Raw genomic sequence first — 23,954 nt, 5'->3', positions numbered from 1 at the left:
AGTGTGTTTTTTTTCCCTGCTTGTGTCATAGTTAGGGAGGCTGTGGCAGGTCTTTTCATGTTTAGGTATTTCCTGTCAGGGAACCCAGAGTCAATGCTGTTGCCTTTCCAGGGGCTCAGATGGGGACAGTGTGTGTTGCTGGCCCTGCCTTGCTCCAACTGTTGCCTTGAGCCAGGGGAAGTGATGCCTGGGTCAGCTGCAAATTTGGGAACGGCCTGAACAGCATCCAACCATGTTCAGAACACCTCCCTTTTAGCTCAAATCACATGGATTAAATAAGAAAACTGGTTTTCTACAGCAACCTGGGTTTTTTGAGCCATTTACAAACCCTGGGGCAATCCTGCCCCTCCCAAGCTGGCACAGACCCTGAGGGCAGAGGCAGACTCACCAGCAGGATTTGCTTGTCTCCAGGCACTGCTCAAGCAGGTTCCCTAGGGGCATTAATAGAGTAGGTGAGATACAGGCTCAGAAACACATAGTGCTTACTCCTCCCATCCCCACAATTTCAGCCTGAACAGAATCTGTGTTGTATCATAGAAGAAATGTCAGCTATATACAAACTTGTTGTGAGAAGTTAGAAAATATTTTAATCAGCTTTCTCCTATCTGGAAATATTATTTTACTTCTTGTTTTCCTTTACTACTAAAGTGTTTTAGACTATTGATCTTTGGTAAATAGATCTACTCAGGAGGTGGGGTTCTGGGTGTGTTGGTTTCCCAGAGTTTGGGAGGCAGTGTGCACCAGGCTGACGTCAATGCCTGAGAGAGTGTCTGGGGGTAAAAGCATTTTTCACACCATCTTTGCATCTCAGCTGTTTTTTCAAGGTGTGTATAACAGCTGGAATAGTAATTAACTCATTAGTCCATACACAATTATGACAGTTTGTATTCATATACAAATTTTGACAGCGATTTACGACCTTATCAAAAGCCAAGATCATTTGAACACACAGAATTGAACTCGACCTGGTGCTGAAATGAACGAGAGCTGAAGAGGAGCTGTGGACAAACTGAGCCAAAATTAACCGGAGCAGTCTATGAGCTGGACCTGAAACAAACCAGAGAAGAAACATGGGAGCCCCTGAATGAGCTGAAGGCAAAATTGAACCGAAGCCGAAATGAGCTGGAGCCATCCACGAACTGGAGCTGTCCATGAGCTGGACCTGAAACAAACGCGGGCTGAAACCACTGACCCGAAGCTGCAACCGAGCTGGAGCTGCAGTCCCTGCGGTGTCTCTGGCTGAGGGAAGGCAGCGCAGTCCCCAGCCACGCACAGCGCAGGGCTCCACACCCCACGGGAGGTCTTTCAGGCACGAGTGGCTCTTCCGTCTGTCTGTCTGTCCCTGCACAGGGAGAGATGTGGGACAATCAGAGCTCCCTGTGGCACAGTACTGTCTAAAGAGCCGCAGCCCCTCCAAACCCTGCTGCTTCCCAAGCACGGGCAGCTCTTCCTCCCACTTCACAGCGCTTCTGGCCGCAGCTCCCCGGTGCTGTGCATCCACAACCAGCAGGGGAGGGATGAGACACCAGAACCCTCCCATTCCTCCCCAAGAGAGTGGGAGAGAGCTAGGAGGTGGCTGAAAACCCACCCAACCAACCCACGCAGTGGCAGCAGCGACAGCACTGACCGACGATCAGCAGTCCCGAGAATCCCGGCGGGCGGAGCCAGAGCGGCGGCTGCCGCAGGCCACCCGCGGGTCCTGGCAGGAGCGCCCCGCCGGGAGCCGGGGGTCTGGCCCTGGGAGGAGACCCCCCGAGGGGTCCCGAGGACTTTCCTAGCAGTTTCGGCACCGACCCAGGGAGGGTCGGTTTGTCCCGGTTTCCCGGGAGCGGCACGGCGGCACCATCGCCCCCTGGCGCTACAGACGGGCACGGCGGCACGGCCGGCGGCAGGAGGACACCGCGGGGCGGGACAGGGAATCCCAGATGGGAGTGGGAATTACGGTACCTAAAGAAACTTTGCTTTTGCCAGGGGGGTGGGGCAAGCTGGGAGACAGGCCAGGCGCCTGCAGACTGTCTAGGAACGAGGAGCACTGCTGGTGGAGCTTAATTTTCACAGATATGACGCTGGATACTGTGTTGGCCGCAGGAAACCCCAGTGGCACACGCACATGCGTGCCCAAGGTGATATCCTTCCTGGTGCTCAGGTGGTAGGGACATAGTGTTATTTTTCCTAATCAGCGTTAATATTAACTCAATTACAACTGTCTGACACTGCAGACAGAGCAAATCATGAGATCCCATGCAGAATAAATTCGTATCACCTCGCTTTAAATATCAAGTGGCATAAACCTGCCAAAAATTTTGTTTCATTAATTAAACTGTTACGAGAGAAATGGCCAGCAGAGAAACAGCTTCGAAATATCTTGCCCAAATACAATAATGTTTAATCAGAAGGGAGATGGAAAGTCCAAAATTACTTTCTCCACAACACAGAGGTCTCCTTTGCCACTCCAGGCATATGTGACAGAGACATGTCTGCATGTCTTTGCACCTCACAGGGCTGCCTCATCCTCTGAACTCAGTTCTGTGGCAGGGGAGTTCCCACTTTCAACCTCTTCAGCTCCCTAAATCTCCTGCCTTTGGGCCCAGTCCAATGTGGGCAAAGCAACCAGTGCATAGGCAAGCAGAAAGGGGTTTCTGTTGCTCATTTACATTGCTTTCTCTGTCTCACTGAGTGGTTACCCATCTGTTTGGCCATGTACATATTAAAACCAGTGAAAGATCTCAGCCTGGCACAACCCACATCCTCATAGGCCACCAGTCCCTGATGTTTTAATTGAACATAAATAGTTACAGGTAAGAAGTCAGTCCAAGGAGGGAGGAAGGAATTCAACCTTTTTGCAGGAGGCATTTCTTCCACTTGCCAAATGCATGGGAGTTTTCCATATTTTCTGGGATGTCTCAAGCCTCCTTCCCTGTGAAAAAATGCTTTTATGGGGAAATACCCAATCCTCCCAGAAGCCACATACCTGCTGTGTGGGACAGTGATGTTCCCCTGCTCTCTTTCACCCGGAAGCATCACTTGGGGATCCTGTCATTCCCATGGGCAACATACGTGGGCAGCAACTGGGTATGCCGGCAAAAAGCCGTTTTTGAGGCTGTGCTCTTGCCTATGCTTCTGATCCCTGCCTCTCCCAGGCAGGAACCATCCATGCTCACACAAATCCTCTTTGGTCTTCATTCAAGAGGGCCTGGGAACTCCTGGACTACCAATAATAATTGCTAAATACACTGAGCAATGGGGATTAAACACATTTTGAACACTTTTCACCCCAAGCAAAAAGCTTGCAGAAAAATATTCTGAGATTCTTTATCTAAATCCATAATGCTGCCTCCACATTAAAGAAAAAATGAGAATTTGGTAATTTCTTGCCTTGATACCTGGCAGGGAAATTAAGCAATGTTTTTATAGCTTAGACCTCCTCAACTGGTCTGAGTAAAACATGGCTCCTGCCTGGCTACACGGGGCTTGTGTTTTGTGACACTGTGCAAAAGCAAAAGGCAGTCTTCTAAGAAACTCTTGGGTTTCTGGCTCCTGCCCCTCTGCTGCCATGAAGCCTCTACACAAGGAATGTTCTCGTGTCGGCTTCCTGCTGGGGGGTTTTCAGCAGCGGGTATGGACCTAGCTCTACCTTAAGGCTTTGCTTCATACCATTTTTCTGTTCCTCTTGTCTTTGCCTCTCTGTAAAAGCTCCTACTAATGGCAGATAAGGAAAGCTGCCTGCAGCCACCATGGCTGGATGACCACCCACATCCACGTTAGTATCCCCCAAGGAGGAGGAAGCATCCAGCATTGCTCCCAGGCCATGCAGATGTGCCCAGAACTGCTGCAATAGACAATACAATGGTACAAGAAGATGAGTTGAATAGGGCTTGAAGTCACAAAACCTCCTAAGTATAACTCAGCCTTGCAGGGATTGCTCCAGCCCAAATGCAAATGCTGCTAGTGCCTCCTCCTTCTCCAGAGCTGACATTTCCTGAGCAGAGCTCTGTTCTTTGACCTCTCTCTGTAAATATTGACATTGCATTCACATGGATAATAGATTTCTGTCTGCTCTTACAGCATCTGAATGTTTCCACCGGGATTGTTACTACTTCTTATGGCTGGAAATGCACCTGCACCAGCTGTGAGGCTCAGCATAAACCCCTGACATAAACTCTCTTAACAGACGGCCACTGCCTCACCACTGCGAAGCCCAGATTCATCTTGAGATAGTGGTTAAGAAATACTCTTCTGACCATTTCTTTTTCTTGGGAAAAGAGAAAAATGGATGAATTTGACTGCCTTCCTCCTGAATCCCTTCCTTTCTCCAAAGCACATGGTCCCAAGCCAAATAATCAGCTTGAAAAATTACATGCCTGTCATATGTGACCCACATAGCCCCCTAGAATAACCCTGCAGTGATACTTGAGCCTCCCAAAAGAGAAACAACTTGAGGGTTTTTTTTTCTAGTAACAATGCAGCTGTTTATAGCTGTTTTCCCCCAAAATGAGATCATTCCCCATCCCCACCACCCAGGGATGAGCCCCAGCACCTGCTCTAATTCTTTGACTCCAGCAAAACTTCACTGCAAAGCATCAGCCTCATCTTTCTGCTCAGTGAGGTCCCTCTTACCATGCCAGATGCCTCCATTAAAAGCAAAATGGTTTGGTGAAGCCTAAAAGGAGCTTCCTAAGCCTCTGCTCTCCATAGTGTGAACATTTCACAGGCTCTTGGAGAGCAACTTGAGGCAGGGCTTCAGAGACCTAGTGCTGACTGGTGTGTGAGCACTGAGCAGTCCACCTGAAAAAGAGTACTCGGGAGCTGGCTTTGCAGAAATACCTGATTGACCCAGTTGACTCAGCCCCTTTGCCATCATATTCAGACCTTGTTTTCTGCCATCTCTCCTGCTGTCTTTAACGTGTCAGAGGAAGATCAGCTATCACCTGGCCAGCACATGCAGGGCACTGCTTGCCCTGCGATGCCAGGGGAGGGGAGCTGCTGCTGCACTTTTTAAAGATACCTTAATATTCCATGATGGGCAGATTATATTCTCTAAGGCTGGACCACATGGCATCAGCTCATTTCCTTTGCACACACCACTTGGGCTATGGCCACAAGGAAAAGGCATATATCTTTAAGAATATCTGAAGGGCTCCCTAAATGCATCCCTTTGTGATATGGTCGTTGCCTTCCACAGGGTCAGCTTGACACACTTATGAGAGGTTTGGTGTTCAGTGCAGCCATACGAGCAAGATGATTCCCCTGTCCGCCTCCAGCTTTCCCTTGCTCCATGCTCCTGTGTGGAGGCATTGCATTAGGGATGTGCCAGAAGCATCTTTCCCTTGTTGCTAGCTCCATATAGAGGAATAACCATCCCCCCCTTTTTTTTAAAGACATCTGGCATGCGCTGAGCAGAAAAAATATGGCAAGCTGGAACTTCCTTCATTGGGAGAAGTGCATAATATTATTTGGGCCAAATCTAAAGTTTCTCACTCATGATTTTTGCATATGAATGGGAATTCAGGCTCGGTCTCTGGAGGGACCATCATTATATGCATTATCAGACAGCTGGGCTTTAGAAAAAGGGGGAAAGCAGAAAGAAAATAGATGTTTATTCTGTACTTAGGCAAATTCGCAGGAGGGGAATCATCTCCCATTCTCGATGCAGCAAACGCTTTGCTCTCTATAGACTGAATACATTCACTCATCAAGGCGTATTGAGTACCTGCTTATTAGCACAAGTTCGGTTCCCTTTCTGCACATACAAATACAAGTCCTCAGTGTGACCCATCTGGAGAGATTCTTTTGCTTTCTCTTGTTTGGGGAAGCACAAGATCATATTTTTAGAGCATTAACTTTGGTTTGATAAAGGCTATCATATATGTAATATATCTAAGATATTTTATATTATTCTATTTTTATTATACATAGGTTTTATAATTAAAAAAAATATTCTCTTATGCATTTTTATAGCCTCCCTCCATGCTGTCACATCTCAAAACTGGGAAATTTGCAGTGCCTTATGGTAAACCTTCTGGGAAAAATAAAAGGGTTTGCTTAAGGGTCAGCTTCAAATGAAAATTCCGATCAAATCAAATCACAGGGCTGGGGAAACAAAAAAAACACTGCATTTTTCATTTGACTCCTGATTTATCAGCCTCTACAAACTCACCACTTTATCAGTGGGATGGTTCTGCAGTGTGAAAAATAACCTGGAGCACAACGACCTTTCTCTTTATCTTTCTTTTAGACAATAAGATGCCTCCACTTCTTGAGTAGGTGAATAATATTGAAAAAAGAGCTTACACCATCAAAACTCTGCCCTGCCATCTTTGGGGACAAGATGCCCATACAACACCATGGCTGATGGAGACATTTCAGCTTGGTGCTCAGCTTCCTGGCAGTTTTTGCCCATGTTACACGGTCTCCTGCTGCAGCACCATGGTTGCATGGAAAGGGGCCACAACCTGGTCCTTCCCTTCCCAAAATTCAGCTGTACTTCGGCTTTCCAAATTTACAGGGATGGAGGGGTCACCAGGACAATTAACTGTTTTTTTCTAGTCTTATTTTTACACCCAAATCTGCTTCCAGTGATCAGGTTTTATGTTTGGTGGGGTTTTTTTCCCCCCTTTTCAGCAGTACTGGGGTGTGCACATTCCCAACCAGCAGCTTGCAAAGCCCTGGGGCCCTTAAATCCCCTCTATCCCAAACCACAATGGCAACACTCACAATGGCACGTTGCAATAAGCTGATTTTTTGAACGGAAAGGTCTGGCTTTAAAGAACTAGGATGCAGTGCCAAGAGGACTCACAGTATCCCTGGGTGGTACCTGGTGATCTCAGCCACTCATTACAGGAATGCTTCCTTTGCTGAAGAAGCTGGGCTGCTTATCGGCTGTTTATCGGACATGAGGATCGCTGGAGTGTGGATGACAAACTAGCAGGAGACAGGGCTCTTTTCTGCCCCCATGCCCTCTGCAGCGAAAGTCTGGATCTGAACGTGCTCTCTCGCCATAATTTATTTCTCCATTACATTTCTGACCAGGGCCCTGGCTTTGCAGCTATTGCTGTCAGCCTTTTGTCTTTCTGATTATGCTAACACCAGCACTTGAATGCTAATTGCCTTCCCTGATGAAGCAATCACAATTTCAAGGTGCTAGGGAGGGATGGATTATGCGTGAGAGCTTTGCTCCTGGCTGGAGCCCTGCCTGGGATGCAAACCTCAGGGGCCAAGGATTCGGTGTCTCTCTGGCTGCTGCATAGACTGGGAGGGCAGTGCAATGAAGCACAGCTCTTAGGAATGGGAGAGGGATGAATTCTCACAGCACTGATTTCTGTGCCCAGCAACTATTCGTGCTGATTTGGGACGCTGCACCCCTAGCACTGCCCTCCTGAGGGACATCCTAACTTTGCCTGTGCCAGAGCCAACAACCTTTCCTCACAGAGAAGACGTACAATTATTTTATTTATTAATTTTATTTTATTGATTTCTGCTGGAATATGTGTAGTTGCTGCTACAAAAAGACTTGTGATTTTGGCTCTACAGCCCTGTTCTCCAAATTCTGGGTTTCAAAAGGTGCCACTCACACTTCCCTTTCCCCTTGCTGGGCCAAGGTAAGGATCCACATGGGCATGTTCAGGACCTAAAGTCACCCAAACCAGGTTTTAGCAGGTGCTGAGTGAGTCAGTCCCTGTGAACGGCTTGGTGCACATGCAGTTGCTCACAAACCCTGGCTGTGAAAACCTGTTTTTCCAGTGCAAAACACTAAACACGTTCAAAGAGCCATTGTTTCCAAGCCAAATAAACATATTCCTTTCCCAGCTGGGCACCGTGGATCAACCTTTAGGTCTGCAAGTGACTTTCAAGCCCAAAAGCCATGACCAAGCCAGGATGAAAGCCATGCCTGTGGCTCCCCTCCTCCTTATTTCTCCTGATCACTTGCCAAATGCATGTCCCTAGCCACTTTATCCAGCCCATTCAATCCTCCCTTCCCTGCTTTGATGGCTGGGGACTGCCCAGTGGGATGGAACTTGGTGGGATTTTAACACTAGTGAGAACATCCATCTCTTCTGCATTCCTCCCCTCCCCCCAAGTCATTAATTCACGCTAGGACAGGAACATTAATGAAGGCCAAATCCTTCTCAGTACCAAACCTTGGCGATCTCCATCTATCCTCCCTGCTGGGCCTAAAACACCCCTTTTCAGCCAAATCCAGCGTCACTCCTGGGCTATTTGCTGCCATTCACCATTTATCAGTCATGCCCTAATTCTTGTCTTAATTAAAACTGAGTTTATTATCCAGCGCTTCTGCATGTGTGTGCATAAATATCCATGCATCTCTCTCTATATATATTCATCAATTCACATCTATCCATCCATATCCATCCCTGTGTATATGCCTCCTTACCCCTCCTCCTACAATATTGGTACCATGAATCTTATCCCATTTGAAAGACATTAGCAAACCCTAAGCAAGTCCTGAGCTCCTACGTGTCTCATGGAAAGGGACCACAGGATGCCATTTTGGCAACATTTCGCCCACTGGATGTGAGAGGCTGTTCCCTATCCTCTGTTTTTAAATGAATATGTAATTTCCCTATCTTCTTTTTTTTTCCCCAACGAAATATTTTTACCTTGCATGGCCTTTTTCTCAGTGGCTCCACACACTCTATTTCTACAGGAGTAAATGATTAAACTTTAGAGCCTGGAGTTTCATGTTTAAATGTCAAGCTTGAAACACAGTGCCTCAGAAGAGAAATCAATAGGATTTCAATTTTCTTGTAATAAATATGGCCTTCATTGGGAGCAAACCAAGAAAACGGCAGGCAGCCTATCTCACAGTTTTGCTGCTTTTTTTTTTCAGCTTGGCAGATTTTTCTTTTGGTTTTGTAGTTAAAAAAATAAGCTGTGAGAGAAATAAGTAATCTTCACCAGCACAAATGCATCCACTGGCCATTTATGGAGGAGCTCTGAGAGTTTTGCAGTCAAAAAAACCTGGTTAGAGCTGCTAATAGATTATCAAAGCATCACGTCAGTGTAAGAAAGCATCTTCTTTTATTACACTCAATTTGCTCAATATTATTATAGCTGATGCTATGAACAGCTGAGCTGACCCCGGCTAGAGGTGAGGAAATGATGGGGTAAGAAAATCACTTGCATGGGCACCTTGTTCTCCTCCACAGCTGGCTCACAGGACTTACTGGGAGGAAAATAATGAGCCCTACGTTAACGGGGTATCAAAGGTCACTGTATTGCAGGGGCCTGCAGCCACCAATGTCCAGTGGGTCCCAAAGGAATTGCACCAAATGCTCCAACTGGAAGTCATATTATAGAGACAATGGGTACCTTCAGTGAGCATCAAAAATTAATTCCTGTTTCTCCAAGGTTTTTTTCCCTGGAGACCCCATGCCATGCAATAACTATAAGCACACCCCGCTCTGCTCTCAGGGATGCAAAATGAGCAAAACCTTTTGCTGGCCATGCTGCTCTGGCTCCCATTTCCTACCTGATGCCAGCTCCGATTTCCTACCTGATCTCAGCGTGGGATTGCTTTGTCTTCATGTATCAAGGTGTGAGCTCTGGCAGCAGACGCATTATTAAAATTGCACACTTGGAAGCACACGTGTACCTGCTGAGAGAACTGCCACAGGGAACGGTGCCTTTGCAGCACTCATCCCTGCACTGAGTTTCCCAGTGTAGCCCTCTTTTTCTGGTCTTACCTCATTCTGAGCTGTTTCTGTGTGCCTCAGTGTCATCCACTTCCCACACTAACCTGTCTGCTGGTGCAATAGTTTGTCCTACATCTCCCTAAGTCCCACACCACATCCCAGGCATTGCAGATAAGGTGGTTTCTCTCCTCCCACCCATCCATTTTACCAAGCAGGTACAACGTGTGCCCTTCTCCAGTCCTCGAGGTCTGTCTCTCTCCTCATGTCAACAAAGATGAATCACCCCAGGATCAGCTTGTGTTGTTTTGGCTGCTTCTTAATGCACTTGAGGGTGACTTTCAACAGGCTTCGTTGACTTGAATAAATCTATCTCATTCTTTCATCTCTTCTTCTGCTTGCTGGTCCTTTTTTTTTTTTTTTTTTGTGGAAGTATCCAGTCACAGTTTATGCATTGCATGCTATTTATGCAGTTCAGCCCATGAAAAATACATGAAGAGTCCCTTGCTCTTTCTCCTCATGGCTTCATAAATCTTGCATTGCTTTCTGCATGGCAGCTCGGCTTCATGGGGTGATGGGGAGCAGCCTCCCCACTGCTCCTGCCCTGAGGCCACAGCATCCTCTGGGGATTCTGGCACTAGCCAGAAGGCTTGAACCCCATCCAGGCTGGCAGAGGATGGGGAGATTCAGAGCCCACTGAGCCCCATTTTTAGGTTACTGGATAGGAAAAATAAGAAAGAGTTGTTGTTTTGCAGCCCTGCAATGTTGCAGCACTGGGGTCATCTCACTTTTCAGTTCATTTCAGCTTTACTGAAAACAAGAATGACGCAGAGAATAATATTACCTTGTTCACAGCTTGTTAAGCATTCTCAGGAGTTGGGCAGCTGTGCATTTATTGTAGAGACCAGACAGAGGCTGTGCAGAAGAACCACGCAAAAAATAAGTCAGGCACCTGCTTAAGGACCCTTTGTGCAGGTAAAGCACCTTACCTTTCTGTGCAGGTAAATTTATTAGCTGGTGCCCACAGATTATAAGTGCCTCTTCTCACACTGAGCCTAGTAGTGGAAAATAATAGGCAAACTTTGAGTTGAGATTTGTGTAAGAGCTGGTCCCAAACCAACTGAAGCACAAAGCCCCAAGGAAATTGCCTAATTCCTTAGTGCTCACTTAAAATGGAGCATTGTTGTGGAAGGAATTTGCAGCCAGCTCTCATCTTTATTGGTAGTAATAGCAAGTGTTGTTCATTTGCATCCTAATCCCCTTCTTCCTCCTGCTGGCCGAGGACCATGAGCCAGAGGTAGCTGCTGTCATGGATGTGTCTTCATGAGGGCACCATCCCTATTTATATGGTAGCTGAAATCAGGGAAACCTTGTAAAACACACTTGTTCCTCAAGATTTCACTTGCCTCCTTTCATTTTTTCACATGGAAGCTTCTAGAGGTGGCAAATCTTCCTGTTTTCCCCACAAACTCAACCTCACCTGTCAAATGCCTCTCCGTCACCTGCAAAGCTGTTTCAGCTTCTTTAAAGAAGTTTCCCCATTTCTGTATTTTCCCCTTAGCAGGCTGTCTGCCTCCATGACGCTATCAAGGATGCTGCCTACATGGGGCAAGTTAAACCTGTTTTTTCCCCTGTCCTCAGAGCCCCTCCGATTCCTTCCAGCATCTGTCACCATAGTGGTCCAGCAGCAGACAACCTCAGGCTGAATAAGAAAACACTGAATGGGGACTGGTGTGTCAATCCAGAGAGATTTTATCCAAGTTGCTGACAACCTCAGTTTGCTAACCCAATTGACCTTGTCCTCCCTTTAATATATAAGGCAGCATTCCTCTGCTGTCCCAGCCTACCACGCTGCTCCTGGCCACGTTATGAGTGTACCACCACCCATCATCTGCCGCGGTTTCCCATTATGTCAGGAGAAACAGTATATCCTCATCTGCAGGTCTTCCCTTTATCCTCTAGCAGCGGACAAGAAGATGGTAGCTGCCCACCACTGCCTCTGTTATACCTTTCCAAGGCCAATCTTTTTCTCCCTTGCCCCTCGGTCTTTCCCACCTATGGGTTTTCTCACCTCTCTTTAAGGCTGGCCTATGCCACTTTGCAGCATGTGGTTGCCCCCAAATCCATGGGGCAGGGGATGTGGTAGGGGGTGTTCCAGCTGGCCATGGGTCTGCTGGGGTCCCTCCCCAAAAAAATTCAGAGAAAATCAGACCCTGTGAGTAATCAAAAAAAAAAAAAAAAAAAATCACAAAAATTTGGTATTTTTGAGGGATGTGTGGCCAGGGGCTGTTCTGGGGCTTGGTTGTTTCAGCAGGCCCTTCGCCCCACAAACCAGACAAAAAAGTATATTTTTCCCCGAAAAAACAGAGGAAAGAGAGAACAGCCTGTAACAAGGTAGGATGTGTTTGTGTGGGTCTACACATCTCCCTCATCCCAAAGGCCCCTCTTTCTCCCAGGGACTACAAGATTGGCACCAAGTCTGTGTTTGGGAGAGAAAAAATAAAGAGAATTTATTTCCTTTCCTTTATTTCCTGATGCTTCATGGAAAGCCAAGGGGGTACGAATGCGTGTGATCCACAACTGGATGTTGCTGTTAGTGAAAGGGTTTTATTTTTATGAAAAAATAGAAAATTTTGTATCTTACACTACAAAAAAACCCAAACATGTACACAAACAAAATGCACAGAGAGCATCCAAGGAGGGAGAAGGGGGGAGGAATAAATACAGCAATGCTACAGTCTCCTATAAGTTAAAACATTGATGCAAGGAGCTGAGACAGATGCTGTGGCTCTGGCAGCACTGGATGCACCAGCTCCTGCCCTACCTGCCCTAAGGAATGATGATAAAGGATTGGAAACTAAGTGTTAATTTTAAGAGTGCTACTGACGTATTTTACATATGCTTTAACAACTAATTTCAAGTTCACAGTAGTCCAAGGAGTCACACTTTCTTGACCACTGGGACTTTCTACATTATATTCAACACTGAATAGAGAAAAAAAAATTTTACCTTCATTTTTTGTTCTTCTGGCCACAAACATATAAAAAAATTTAAACTGATTTTTTTGCCTTTTAGATCAGTCTTCCTTTTTAATGCTCAGGTAGTTTTTCCAAGTGGTAGCTGCACAATGAAAAGGCATCAATCTACACAAGCCATTCTTGGGGACACTTCCTTCTCCCAAAATGAAAAACTGTATCTAAAAGAGCCATTTTACCTCCCAGATCTTTTAAAATACCTTTCTCGCAACTATCAGCAAAATATACTGCAAAAAAAAGAATTTGTTGGCTCAGCTGCAGCAGTAGCAAGCTGGAAAAGCAAAGTGCTTGGACTTACCATAGGCAGGAAATTCACCTGCAGCCTTTCCAAGAGCATAACCAGCAAAATGTTACTGTCATCTTGTTCTGCTGCACCCCAATACCTATGATCATGCCCAACATATGGAGTACTTGTACTTCTTGGACGGGAACTGAAAACCTCCATTGTCTCTGGAATTCACTCATGAATATAGAAGTTGTAACTTTTAGACACTACTCATTAAAACACCATTTTGTTTTACTTTTGGCTCCAAGACAAAGTCTGTTATATAGAGATCTGTAGCAAAAACAGCTCTTGAAATAAATAGAAAAGGTTATTTATTTATTTATTGGAGGAAGCGAGAAGAGGTGCCCTATTTACAAATGCAGTCTGGCTTAAGAACAGTTTTGTTTTCCACTGGTTCCTCATTTCGAAGGTTATTTCAGCATCTGGTATGCATCCCAGTCATACAAATGATTGAAAGGGGATTTTGCTGTTAAAAGCCCAGGAAAAAAGACCAAACCCAACTCCTCCCACAGAGCCAACAGGTAAGGAATGAGATGATGGGCAGAAAGTGCTGCATATTTGCTAATAGCATCTTGGTGCCACCAATGGATGCAGGCAAATAAATGATTCCTCATGATGAAATGAGTTGTTTCTGTCTTCCCACAGGTTGTTTTCCCAAGCGTTGCAGACAGGGAGGCACAAATAATCCCAAGACTGTTCTGCTGACAGCTCTAATAATCTTATTTATTATATGACAAATCTCTTTTCCGTGCTGAAATTGTTATGTCTTGATACCCCCTTCCTCTTTTGTGGTCTGGTGGCTGCTAAAATGAAACAACAGGATGAGAAATCACACCATCAAGATTTGTTAGACCTTGCCATGGGTCCTTTCCCTCTTATTTCTCCCAATTGCTGAGGAACTCAGCAGTAGCTTGCAGAGGAGGAGGAGACCATTTCAGAACAGGCAAATATTGCCTAAAGAAGCCCTGCTGAAAGCAAGCAAAGCCCTGCTGCTAAGAAAAAACCACACTCAGCTCTCTTTTCCTAGACATTTCCCTTTTCTTTAGAAAACGTTCTTTGTATCAAATCTTATCCAAAGGCTTGGGGGAAATGGAAGAAAGACTTTGAAACAGCTGAAGGTGTCTTGCAACTCCTGCTTCTGCAAGACATGAAGGACACAGGCCTCTTTTCAGCACTGTATGAGCTTCTTGGGCTCTATTCTGCAGCACTGGGGACAAAGGGAGCTACAGCAACTCACTACATTGATGTTATTGCCAAGGAAGGATGCCACAAGATGCTACCCAACATCTAAGGAAGCAATACATCTACGGAAACAGCAAAAACTTCGCATCCGTTGAGCTGCTTTAAAATTTTTACCAAAGTCTTCACAAAATAAAAGCCCAACTTATGAAAATGAAATTAATCTAATCTACAATAAAAGGAGAAGGACAGCCTTAAACTGTCTCTTGATGTGATTCCCAAGGGATCGGGTTGCCCTCAGGTCCCTCTGAAAATAGCAGCCATGGGCATTAATGGACACATTGAACCTCAGCTACAACCTAGTGCTGACCCGAGCCATGCTAGCCCCAGACGAATGGGATCTCCTTGCCCTCAGGATGCCATCACTGTGACCATGTTGGGCTGCTCTGCTCTTACCTCCCCTCTGTGCTCTGCCCCAAAATGACCAGGTCCACAGCCAAACCGAAAATGCATGGAGAGACAACCTGGGACAGCACAGCTCCAAAAATAATCCCACCTCCACTGTGGAAGAAATACTACAAAATCTCCATGCTGGATTAACATGGGTTCCTTTCAACACTGCGATCCAGGACGTAACCCCCATCATGAGTAGAAGAACAGCAAAAATCCTTCCTTCCAGCTAAAACCATCTCATGCTTTCTCTCCTGGGCTCTGGGAACAGAGGTGATGGCTGCACTGGGTGACGGCTACTGGGCTAAAATGCTGGTATAGAGGCAATCCCACACTATCTTTGGCCAGGACACAGGAAAATTGATGCCATGTTGTTGCTGGAGGCCACCAAGAACCAGAACTTTTCTTCTGGATGTCCCCAGCCCGTGGTGGGAAGGAAGGGGGGGGGCAACATCTTTTATTTAAGCAGACTCCTTCTACCTCATATACGCAATCAAAACTTCTGAAGGTGTTATATGTTGCTCAAACGAAACAGCAGCAAAAATACAAAGCATCGGGGTAACACAAAAGGGAGACAAAACAAAGTGAAAGAGGGGGAAAAAAAGGAAAAAACCAAGGAAAAAGCCCCAATCTTGTACCTGATGCGTAGCAAACTGTACAGTATATACATCTTCATCACATATTATCCTCCTTGAAGAGCAAACAAAAAGAACTTGGTAACACAGAGGAAAGAAAAAAAAAATATACACCCTGTATTGTATTTGCCATGGAGCAAGTAACATGTTTATATGCTAGTCTCTATAACTTAATGCTGTGTAACAGCATTTTTTTCTTTAAATTTACAAAACAAAGTATCTATTGAGAAATAATCTAATATTGCTCTTCAATACACTTCTGTAGACAAGTAAGACTTGAAGTTAAACTTCAGCAAACTGCAGCTATTGGGAGCCCATGAATGGCTACAAAAATCCTCTGCTCAAGTCAGTCCTTGGAAGTATTACCATGTGCTGCTGTAATTCAGTATATAAAGGTGCTATATATATATACATATATATATGTACCTCCCATGTACAACAATGTGTGGTGGGGAGGCTTGTTGTTATCACCACTGAAGCTTAAGAGACTGGTTAACCTCACATACAGCAGATTCATTTCCATGTTCCATGCATCTTACATTGACTTCATGAAAATGAGGACACAAACAGGAAGAAAAGGAAAACTTTAGTCAAACACTGCTTTAGAAACGCTGCATCAGAAGCCAATGTCCTTCAGGTATAGGAACCACTGAATTTCCCTTTTTATCTTTTCTTGAGTTTTTTTTAGTCAAAATAAATCTCAGGGCTAGCGTACAAAGTGCAGGACCGACCCACTTGAGGAAGCAACTTTAGAACCGAGTTACAATGGCACCATCCCATTCACCAACTGGACCTTCATTTCTTGAAGGCTGTTCATTATCTTCTTCTGGTGACCAACAAGTGTCACTCCCAGGCGTCTCAAATCCCTGTGGGAGAAAGCAGACGTTGGTTCCATGGACCTCTCAGGCACACGCTGCCGCGCACACCACGCTCTGCATACGCTGAGGCTGCTGCCAGCGCCTACCCGTCGCCATTGGCAGCTCCCGAAGCCAAGTTTCGTTGGCAAGTTTTATTTTCCCCATTTGTAAAAAATTTTTTTTATGGCTGACAGCATCTCAGAGAGGTGATGTGATTTGAACGAGATCACCTCACTGTCCAAGGAGAAAGGCCGGACAGCAAAGTGTCAGCATCATCTTTGGCCAAGGATTCTGCTAGGCGTGAAAAGTCCTATTTCCAAGAGAAAAGCCATGTAAGAAAGCCTGTGTTGCAGTTTCCTCTTCTCATGGGAGAGGTTAGTATTTGATCTCAGATATGAGCAGTAAGAAGTGAGGTCAATCCATGGTTCCCTTCTCTTCAGATAAGGCAAAGCCAAAGAAACACAAATGGCAAAAGCTTCAAGCATGGCCACCAGCCTGATGACTCCCTAAAGTCAACAGGAATTGGCAAAAGCTCCCCTCTCGGTTTTTGCAAATCTTCCCAAAAACCCACATTTCATTTATTTGCTTTGGGTAAATTCTATAAGCCAAAGGCATTTGTGTTGAGTCTGCCTACTGGGCTGCCATCGCAGGAAAGCTGTAAAATAAGCTAGCTTATGTAAAATGCAGAATCAGAAGGAAAGTTTCTTTTCTCATGAACTCAGCCCTCTAAAATTTAGGTGTACAGTTGAAGGCAATCACCACGATTCACGTGAATGGTGTGAAAGAGGCACCTCCAGGGGACAATTTATTCCATCCAAAGACAGGAGTGGGACAAGTTGTCTCCTAGAGATACTACAGCAGGACCTTGGGTAATTAGATTCAATGACACATCTAAAGCCAAGTAAGGTCATCAGTTATGGCAGAGTATAATTGCATAGATTTCTTACTAGGTGGAAAAGTGTTAACAAAGAAATTGTATGAATGAAAGCTCAGAAGAAACATCAAGACAATTGTGCGTGTGTTTCCAGCACAAGACACAGAAACTGCTAGAGAAGCAGTTTGACTTATAGGAGACATGGTGTTTTGTCTGAAGACTTCCAAAAGAGAAATATCAGCCCTTTGCTTTCTACTTCCAGACTGGACTGAGTAAAGGATGTTTCAAAGTCAGGCCTTACTGTCCTGCCAATACACTCACGAATCCTAGACTGTTGACACGCTGTGGGCAAGTCTTTTAGGACAAAGCTCTCCACTGAAAGCCAATGAGACCTGACCTCCTTGAATATGCAGCTGTTTTTTGGAAACCATGCTGGCACATTCATGCAAAGTCTGGGGATCACCAGCAACACCTGGGAGCCCAACCATCCCCTGAGACATATTGAAAATGTAGCCTACAGTTCATAGCATGGCTGTGTGCTGGACTGCAGGTGTACATGTGTAGTGGCCACCAAAATATTTTCATGCAACGCATGAGCTGCCCATGGAGGTGTACCTCTCTCAGCAGCTTCACATTCTGGACAGAAACTCCTGTGCAAGAACAACCAAACATCCATATCCAAAAATTCACAGATGAACATTGCTTTGAATAAAAAGCAATCCTGAGTGAAGGCTAATACATTAACGCATAAACTAGTTGAAGCCAAAAGCTAGATCTGTTGTTCTCCAAGGACTGTCATGTTCTCAGCCTTTTGATTTGGAAAATACCAGATTTTTTCCTTCAGGCTAAACACATAATTTCATTATTGTACCCTTTTTCAGCAGTGCATCTCAATGATGCAAAAGGAAATCACAATCTAAGGGGCGCGGAGCAAAGGAGGTCAATGAGACACATCAGCAGTGCTCCTTACCTGGCAGAGAAAAGGCTGCAGCACCTGTAAAAGGTCTCTACCTTCTCAGGGGGACATGCTTTCATTTCTGCCTCCACTGATTCATGAAACTAGTTCAACAAGCCATCTTAATAATGAAGGAAAATGAAATAATGCTATTGTTACATGCAATTTATTTTATGTACACAGCACAGTTGGAAGTTCACACCAAAGATAAAAAAAAAACAACAAAAAACCCCAACAAACCCAAAAACCAACACAGTATAGGACCTGATTTTTAAAAGAGCCAACATCCATCTTCCCCCTGCTGAGTGCTGCTCTGCTGGCACTTTTTGAAAATTCAGCTTTGTTTTTCAGGTATCTAAAATGCAAGCTGAGCTCTTTTGAAAATCCAGTACCATGTACTTCAGAGATGTATAATTTCTGATACTCTTGCATGTTATGCCAAAAAAAATAGCCCGAAACCTTGAGAAAGGCATGTATGTCTTCACATTCACACACAGCCCCATCAGTCTAATAAAAAACTGCCTACTCACTACAAAGCCTTTTTTCCCCCCCATATAGTATCCCCTTAACTCAATATCCTTGAGGATTGCCTCATTGATTTACAAGAGGGAAAGAAGAAAGAAAGAGTTTCTGGTTTCAATCCATTAGCTGCTCACCAGGGGATCCAGTCTATTTTTTTTTTTTGAATATCAAATCCTCTCGAATGTGAAGCCACCAGCCAAAGGCATGGGGACTCCTCAGAGAGGCGAAAAACAGTACCATGGGGTCTTTTACCTCTGCACAGATGAACCAGAAGACAAAGCTCCTGAGCCAGATGCTCACCTAGTATAAAATCAGCAGCTTTATTCAAAAGCCACCTTGCGCATAGCAAAGACAAGAAAACTTTCCAAAAACTGCCCAGAGAACATAGGAGCTTTAATTCCCATTTTTAAGCATGACTTACAGGACATTGCACCCTCCTGTGCATCCAGTGCTGAAGGACTTGAAACAGCATAAGGCAGAAGTCAATTTTAAACAGAATTGGGTGAGCAAACCAGCTTGTTTGGGGACAAAAACCTCCCAGCAACTTCTGTACCAAAGGGCTGCAAAACAGCTGTTCTCAAGCTCCAGTCCAGAGCTGTCTGGCTCATGTTACTGCAGCCAAGTGGTAATTTCACTGGGCTCAGCTCTGCAGAGGGAGAAAAGGCACAGCTAGGACCCGTGGGCAAACAACACTTGTAATCAGGATGCAGGCTGCACCTTGCTGTGGGAGTGACCCAATCCCTGGTGCTGGGTTTTGTGTGTGCTGCTGCAGCAGAGATATGTGCACCCATGTGCTGTGTGGCCTCCCCGCTTCAAAATACTTGACCTCCCCAGCCATGAGACAACTTTTATTCTTATTTTAGGGAGAAAATCTCCCCTTTTCATTTCTTTCAGTCACACTGGGCTGAAAACGAAACCAAGCAGGAATTCGAATCCCTTGTCAACATGGTACTAAAAGGCTGATCTAAGGTGACCAAAAAGCCAAGGAAATAAAGGGGAAAATTGGTGTGGGCTCATCCCAAACAGCTTGTATACAGCTGCACGCATGCTGCTCTCTTACCACAGCCTTACACAGAAGTCCAGTGACAGTGACAGTGACAACACGGTATCCCCTTCCCTGCAATATCCTCCATTTGCACGGGTTGAATTCACAGTCTCCATGTTGTAAGAAATATATTTAAAACATTTTATTTACAAATAGAACTACTTGTACACCATGGACCAGTTTGCCAAACACAGTGTAGACTAGGACTGGATTTCCACATAAAACACAACCCCCTCACCAGCCGGTTAGTCATGCAAGAAAAAGGGACAGGTTCCTGAATGATCTCTGTGGCTGGCAGCCATCAACCTATCATAGATGTTTTGTATTTCATCTCCCATCCAGGCCAGATTTCACCACTCTTCTGAGCCTGGTATTACTACAATTGCTCATGCAGACTGGGACTACTCATGGAGTTAGTGAGTTGTCAGTTTGAATGGGGGGGGAAACAAGAAGAACCTCAAAGACCTTCAGATGATGCTAAAGAGAGAGGAATCCACTTGCTAGGGACTATTGCATGAAATGAGGAACTTAAAAAAAATTGTTTTAAGAGTTCATCTGCTCTTATTCATAATTCCCGTTCTACTTGATTACAAGATGAGAATTTGTTCAGAAGCAGACACAGCATCGCAATCTCAGGACTGAGATTTCAGGTTAAAAATAAGCATCTAGAGCAGGTGAACTCTTAAATGCTCTTCATTCAGTATAACATTTAATAAATAATTTATTTTATTTTAGAAGAAAAAATATATACAATGCAAAGCAACACAGCACATGTTATTACAAATATTCAGAGCTCTTCATCTAATAACAAACGACAGGGTGTCCTGAGATTCAGTGAGTACAGATCTTTCAAAAGGTGAAAATATGTAGTCCACATGGTTAGTAATTGGTCCAGTCAAGGATCAGACTGAAACTCATGTCATGGATCTATCTATTCTTGAGTATTGTCCTTGTAAAGTTATTCTTGCAGTGGATTGAAAGAGCTCCAGACACACTCAAAGTCACTAGGTGGTCCACAAGTTTAAAGAGCAGGTCTGGTCCACTGGAAAGGTTCCCTTCAAGTCTGATATCCAGTTGGAAAGAGGGGGTGGAGGGTGAGGCTCCACTTTTCACAAGGTGATTCATCCCTTTGCAAGAATTAGAGCTAAATGTAGAAATCACTCTTTGTTTGAACACATACATTTTCAGGTCTTTGCTTAAGCAGGCAGAGCTTAGGACTTGGGGTGATATTCATCAGTTTTTAATCTTTTGCTTTCAGAAATTTGTCACTAATACAACTCTTCCCTGAAATAAATGCACCAAGCCATTAGTCTGAAAGAATCAGGGTGGTAATCAGGATTTTGCTTTGCATGACAGGGGAGGGAGGATTAAAAAAAAAAAAAGAAGCTGAACATCTACTATCTCAACCCCATCTCAACCATGTCCTGTAAAGAAGCCATAAGCTAGGCACCCCCACAGTCACCAGTCCTGTGAGCGTTTTGGCCAACCCCTCCTACAGCACCAGTAATTTTTTTTTTTTTCAGTAGATTTTAGGAATTCTTTACATTCATTATATTTTTTTTCTCCTGCCTTTTCTGGCAGCAATTATTGAGTTCTCCTTTCTCCATCTAATTTCTACATCTGTCTCCTACACAGTTTGAATTTGGTGAAGACCATTTTGGATGGTATTTGAAGGCAACTTCTTAAATTGTAAAGATTGCTTTACTGATGTCATTTGGGGAAAGCAAGCTTCTTTCAGATGTTCAGATCATCTTTTCACCTGATCCCCCCAAGTCCCAGCTCTGTAATATACAGAACAGTTGCCTGTATTAAAAATGACAAGGAACATTTAACCTGAATTCTCCTTCACAGAGTACAAAATGTTTTGTTGTTCCCTTTTACAGGGAGAAAAAAATATTAAAACCTCCAGAAAACTAAAACCACCAGTATATCAACCTTTTAAGAACTTTGCTTATTCTGTTTATTTTCTGGGGAACCCATGAGAGTCTCAGTTGAGCGCATTAGGAGCCATTTTTCTCCCTTACTTTATTTTTTAAGGGCAATCCGCCAGTTTACATCAATCTGAGCATGTGGTTCAGGCCTTCAATATGTGACGCCTTCCCTCTTTAGCCACTATGATGGTTTCTCTTTTTTTTTTTTAATAGCTGAGAATCTGGTCTTTTGTCTTTTTTTACTACATCTGAGAGGGATGAGAGAAGTTTTGATTTGGATGGCTAGTTGGCTTTTTAATTAGTCTTACACTGTTTTCCCTAAAATAAACCTGAGTGGGGTCAAGCCTTCTTGTTAAGCCAGCACTGCAACACAAAGGTATGTGGGCTGAGAGAGAGAAGAACCAAGCAAGCATCTCTGCAAGCACCTCTGTCCACAGGTAGCTGGGGTGAGGACAGGGAATTTATTTACTGGCATGGATAACTAACTAGCTCGAATTAGTTTCAACCTTTTTTTTCAGTTTCAACTAAAATGCAAGATGGATCCATGAAATGCTTCCTTTCGGCTTATAAAAACTCAAACAGCCAAAATCCAGAAGCTCCCTAGGCTCCCAGGCATCAGCTCCTTTGCACTGCTCTGCTGCTGTAAAAGCCCAGAAGAAAGCTGAAGCTGAGCAGCTCAGACATGTTGTCTCCACTGGGGTGAGCAGGATGACACTTGTGCTATAGAGAACATACTGGGACCTGGTGAGGGGGCCTTAGAGGTGGTTTGCAGCTGGAGGTCAGAGCATCTCTGGTAACTATTATTTCATTGAAGACTTCAGACCAACTTGCCTTTCTGGCTAGAACTGTACAGATAATGGGTTCCTTGGTTCACTGCCAATTAGAACAACCATTTTGAAACACATTTTGGGGAGCCTGAAAAGATCTTGGGGGATATTTTTGAAATTTCTGGAATACTGAAGAGTAAACACAGGGAAATAGTAGAGTTTTAAAGTCAAATTAAGAGAAAATTTCATATCTGAAATTGAGGAATTGGGAGGTTAGGAATAGTTTTGTCAGCAGCATGGAAAGCTAAGACTGTGTCAGCACAGAGGGATGGTAAGACTGTTTGAAGTTACATGACTAACTTCTAATTTGCTTTCAAAAATGCCCACTAACTTGGGCTTAAACTCAACACTTTCTCTGATCCAAACCAAAGCATTTCACTTCTGAGCATTTCATTTAGAGCTCTTGAAATTACATAAAATTCTAAAGAGGAACAAACTAGAAGCCTAGTTTTCTTTTCTGACATGGCTAATTCAGCTAAACAGCAATAAATACATGATGTAACAACAATAAATCTGTGATGTGTTTTAGACAATCTGTATTTTCTACCAGAATTTGCTCTGGTTATAAGAATGAGGTGGTATAGTAGACGAGAATGCTCCTTTTCTCTTAAATTACTGCTTCATCCTATCCCTCTTCTTTTCATTCAACTACTAAGTATTGCTGCTGTGTGGGCATCCTGGGGATGGTCCTCTTCCTTGGTTAACATTTGTAGATTACCAATCTAAACTGTGGAGTCCTCAAAAGGCAAAGTAACATGGCATGTAATCGCAGGACTAGGCTGGGAAGCAACATGTAAGAATCTCAGGAACTCAAAAAAGGATCTAGGTAAAAATCCATGCACCCTGACTTCCCAGACAGTTGCTAGAGAGGATTTCATCCCTAGCACAGGGTTTTCATGTAAATGCCTGAAGAAAGACTGGATGAGTCCAGGTGTAAGGGGCAAACTGATAACGAGTGAAGCAAATAAAATCAGTGTGACAGCAGATATGTTCCTGCACTCCCTCCATGTATGTAACGCGAAACTGAACTCCATAGAGATATTACCAACCTGCATCACAGGCAAAGGACCTCCTATGCTGTACAGTGAGCTCCACAGCAAGCCCTGTGGCAGACAGGAGGAAATGCTGCAGTTCTGTGGGGTGTGGGGATTTTTCTTGTTTTACTCTTAACCCTCGGCGCCAATTCTGTATGTGCACTGGTAATTTGCATGTGGTGAGAGGAGACACAACCTTCTCCCAAGCAGCACAGAGCATAATTCTTCCCATTCTGCCCTAATGCCTGCAGTAAACTAAGCTCAAATTAACCCAGCTAGAAAGGCAGGCTTTGAAGCGAGTTTGAGAAAGCGGCAGGCAGTAGGAGAAAAATCTGGCATAATTACACAAGCAAGTCAGGCAGTTAAAGGTTGAGCATAACAAATTATCAGCCCCAAGGCATTTAGCAAGTAATTTTAGTGCTGTTGCCCCAACTGCAGTCATACTCACGTGCAAAAACCAAGGGCACATGCAGAAGAAAGAGTCTCAGCCACGAAGTCTGTCCCCTAGAGCTGTGGGTTTGCTGATGCTCTTCCATTGGCACTGGCCGTATCTATTTCTGTTACTGTTGAATACTATTTCCACGCCTTACTGGGCTTGACTGTCCACTTGGTTACATCCAGATCAACCGTGAAACCAGCTAATCTGGTGTGAAGCTGGTATATCTCAGCAGGGA

At 44.5% G+C, this 23,954-nt stretch overlaps 1 protein-coding gene and 1 long non-coding RNA gene across 14 annotated transcripts in view; both read right to left on the bottom strand.

Annotated features, from left to right (window-relative positions):
- EPHA5 (EPH receptor A5) overlaps positions 1–23,954 on the bottom strand; it is a 237,421-nt gene that overhangs the window by 20,782 nt on the left and 192,685 nt on the right. For 5 of the 13 annotated variants that reach the window (XM_064652179.1, XM_064652167.1, XM_064652169.1 and 2 more), the window contains one exon: positions 19,616–20,632. The exons of 2 other annotated variants lie outside the window; for them this stretch is intronic. In XM_064652179.1, the coding sequence (XP_064508249.1) occupies positions 20,416–20,632 (217 nt within the window). In that variant the 3' untranslated portion in view covers positions 19,616–20,415. Of the gene's footprint in view, positions 1–13,265; positions 16,102–19,615; positions 20,633–23,954 lie in introns of those variants that run through there. 6 more of the 13 variants (XM_064652170.1, XM_064652176.1, XM_064652171.1 and 3 more) reach the window with 2 other exon arrangements.
- Positions 800–11,911, bottom strand: LOC135413058 (uncharacterized). The gene is made up of 2 exons (XR_010430082.1): positions 1,628–11,911; positions 800–1,342 (listed from the first exon to the last, which is right to left on the bottom strand). It is a non-coding gene; the product is annotated as an uncharacterized LOC135413058 (long non-coding RNA).

The sequence above is a fragment of the Pseudopipra pipra genome, chromosome 4 (genome assembly GCF_036250125.1).
Source record: "Pseudopipra pipra isolate bDixPip1 chromosome 4, bDixPip1.hap1, whole genome shotgun sequence".
Classification (NCBI taxonomy): Eukaryota; Metazoa; Chordata; class Aves; order Passeriformes; family Pipridae; genus Pseudopipra; species Pseudopipra pipra.
The sequence above is the reverse complement of the archived record's forward strand: the minus strand, read 5'-3'. Positions and strand labels throughout refer to the sequence as shown.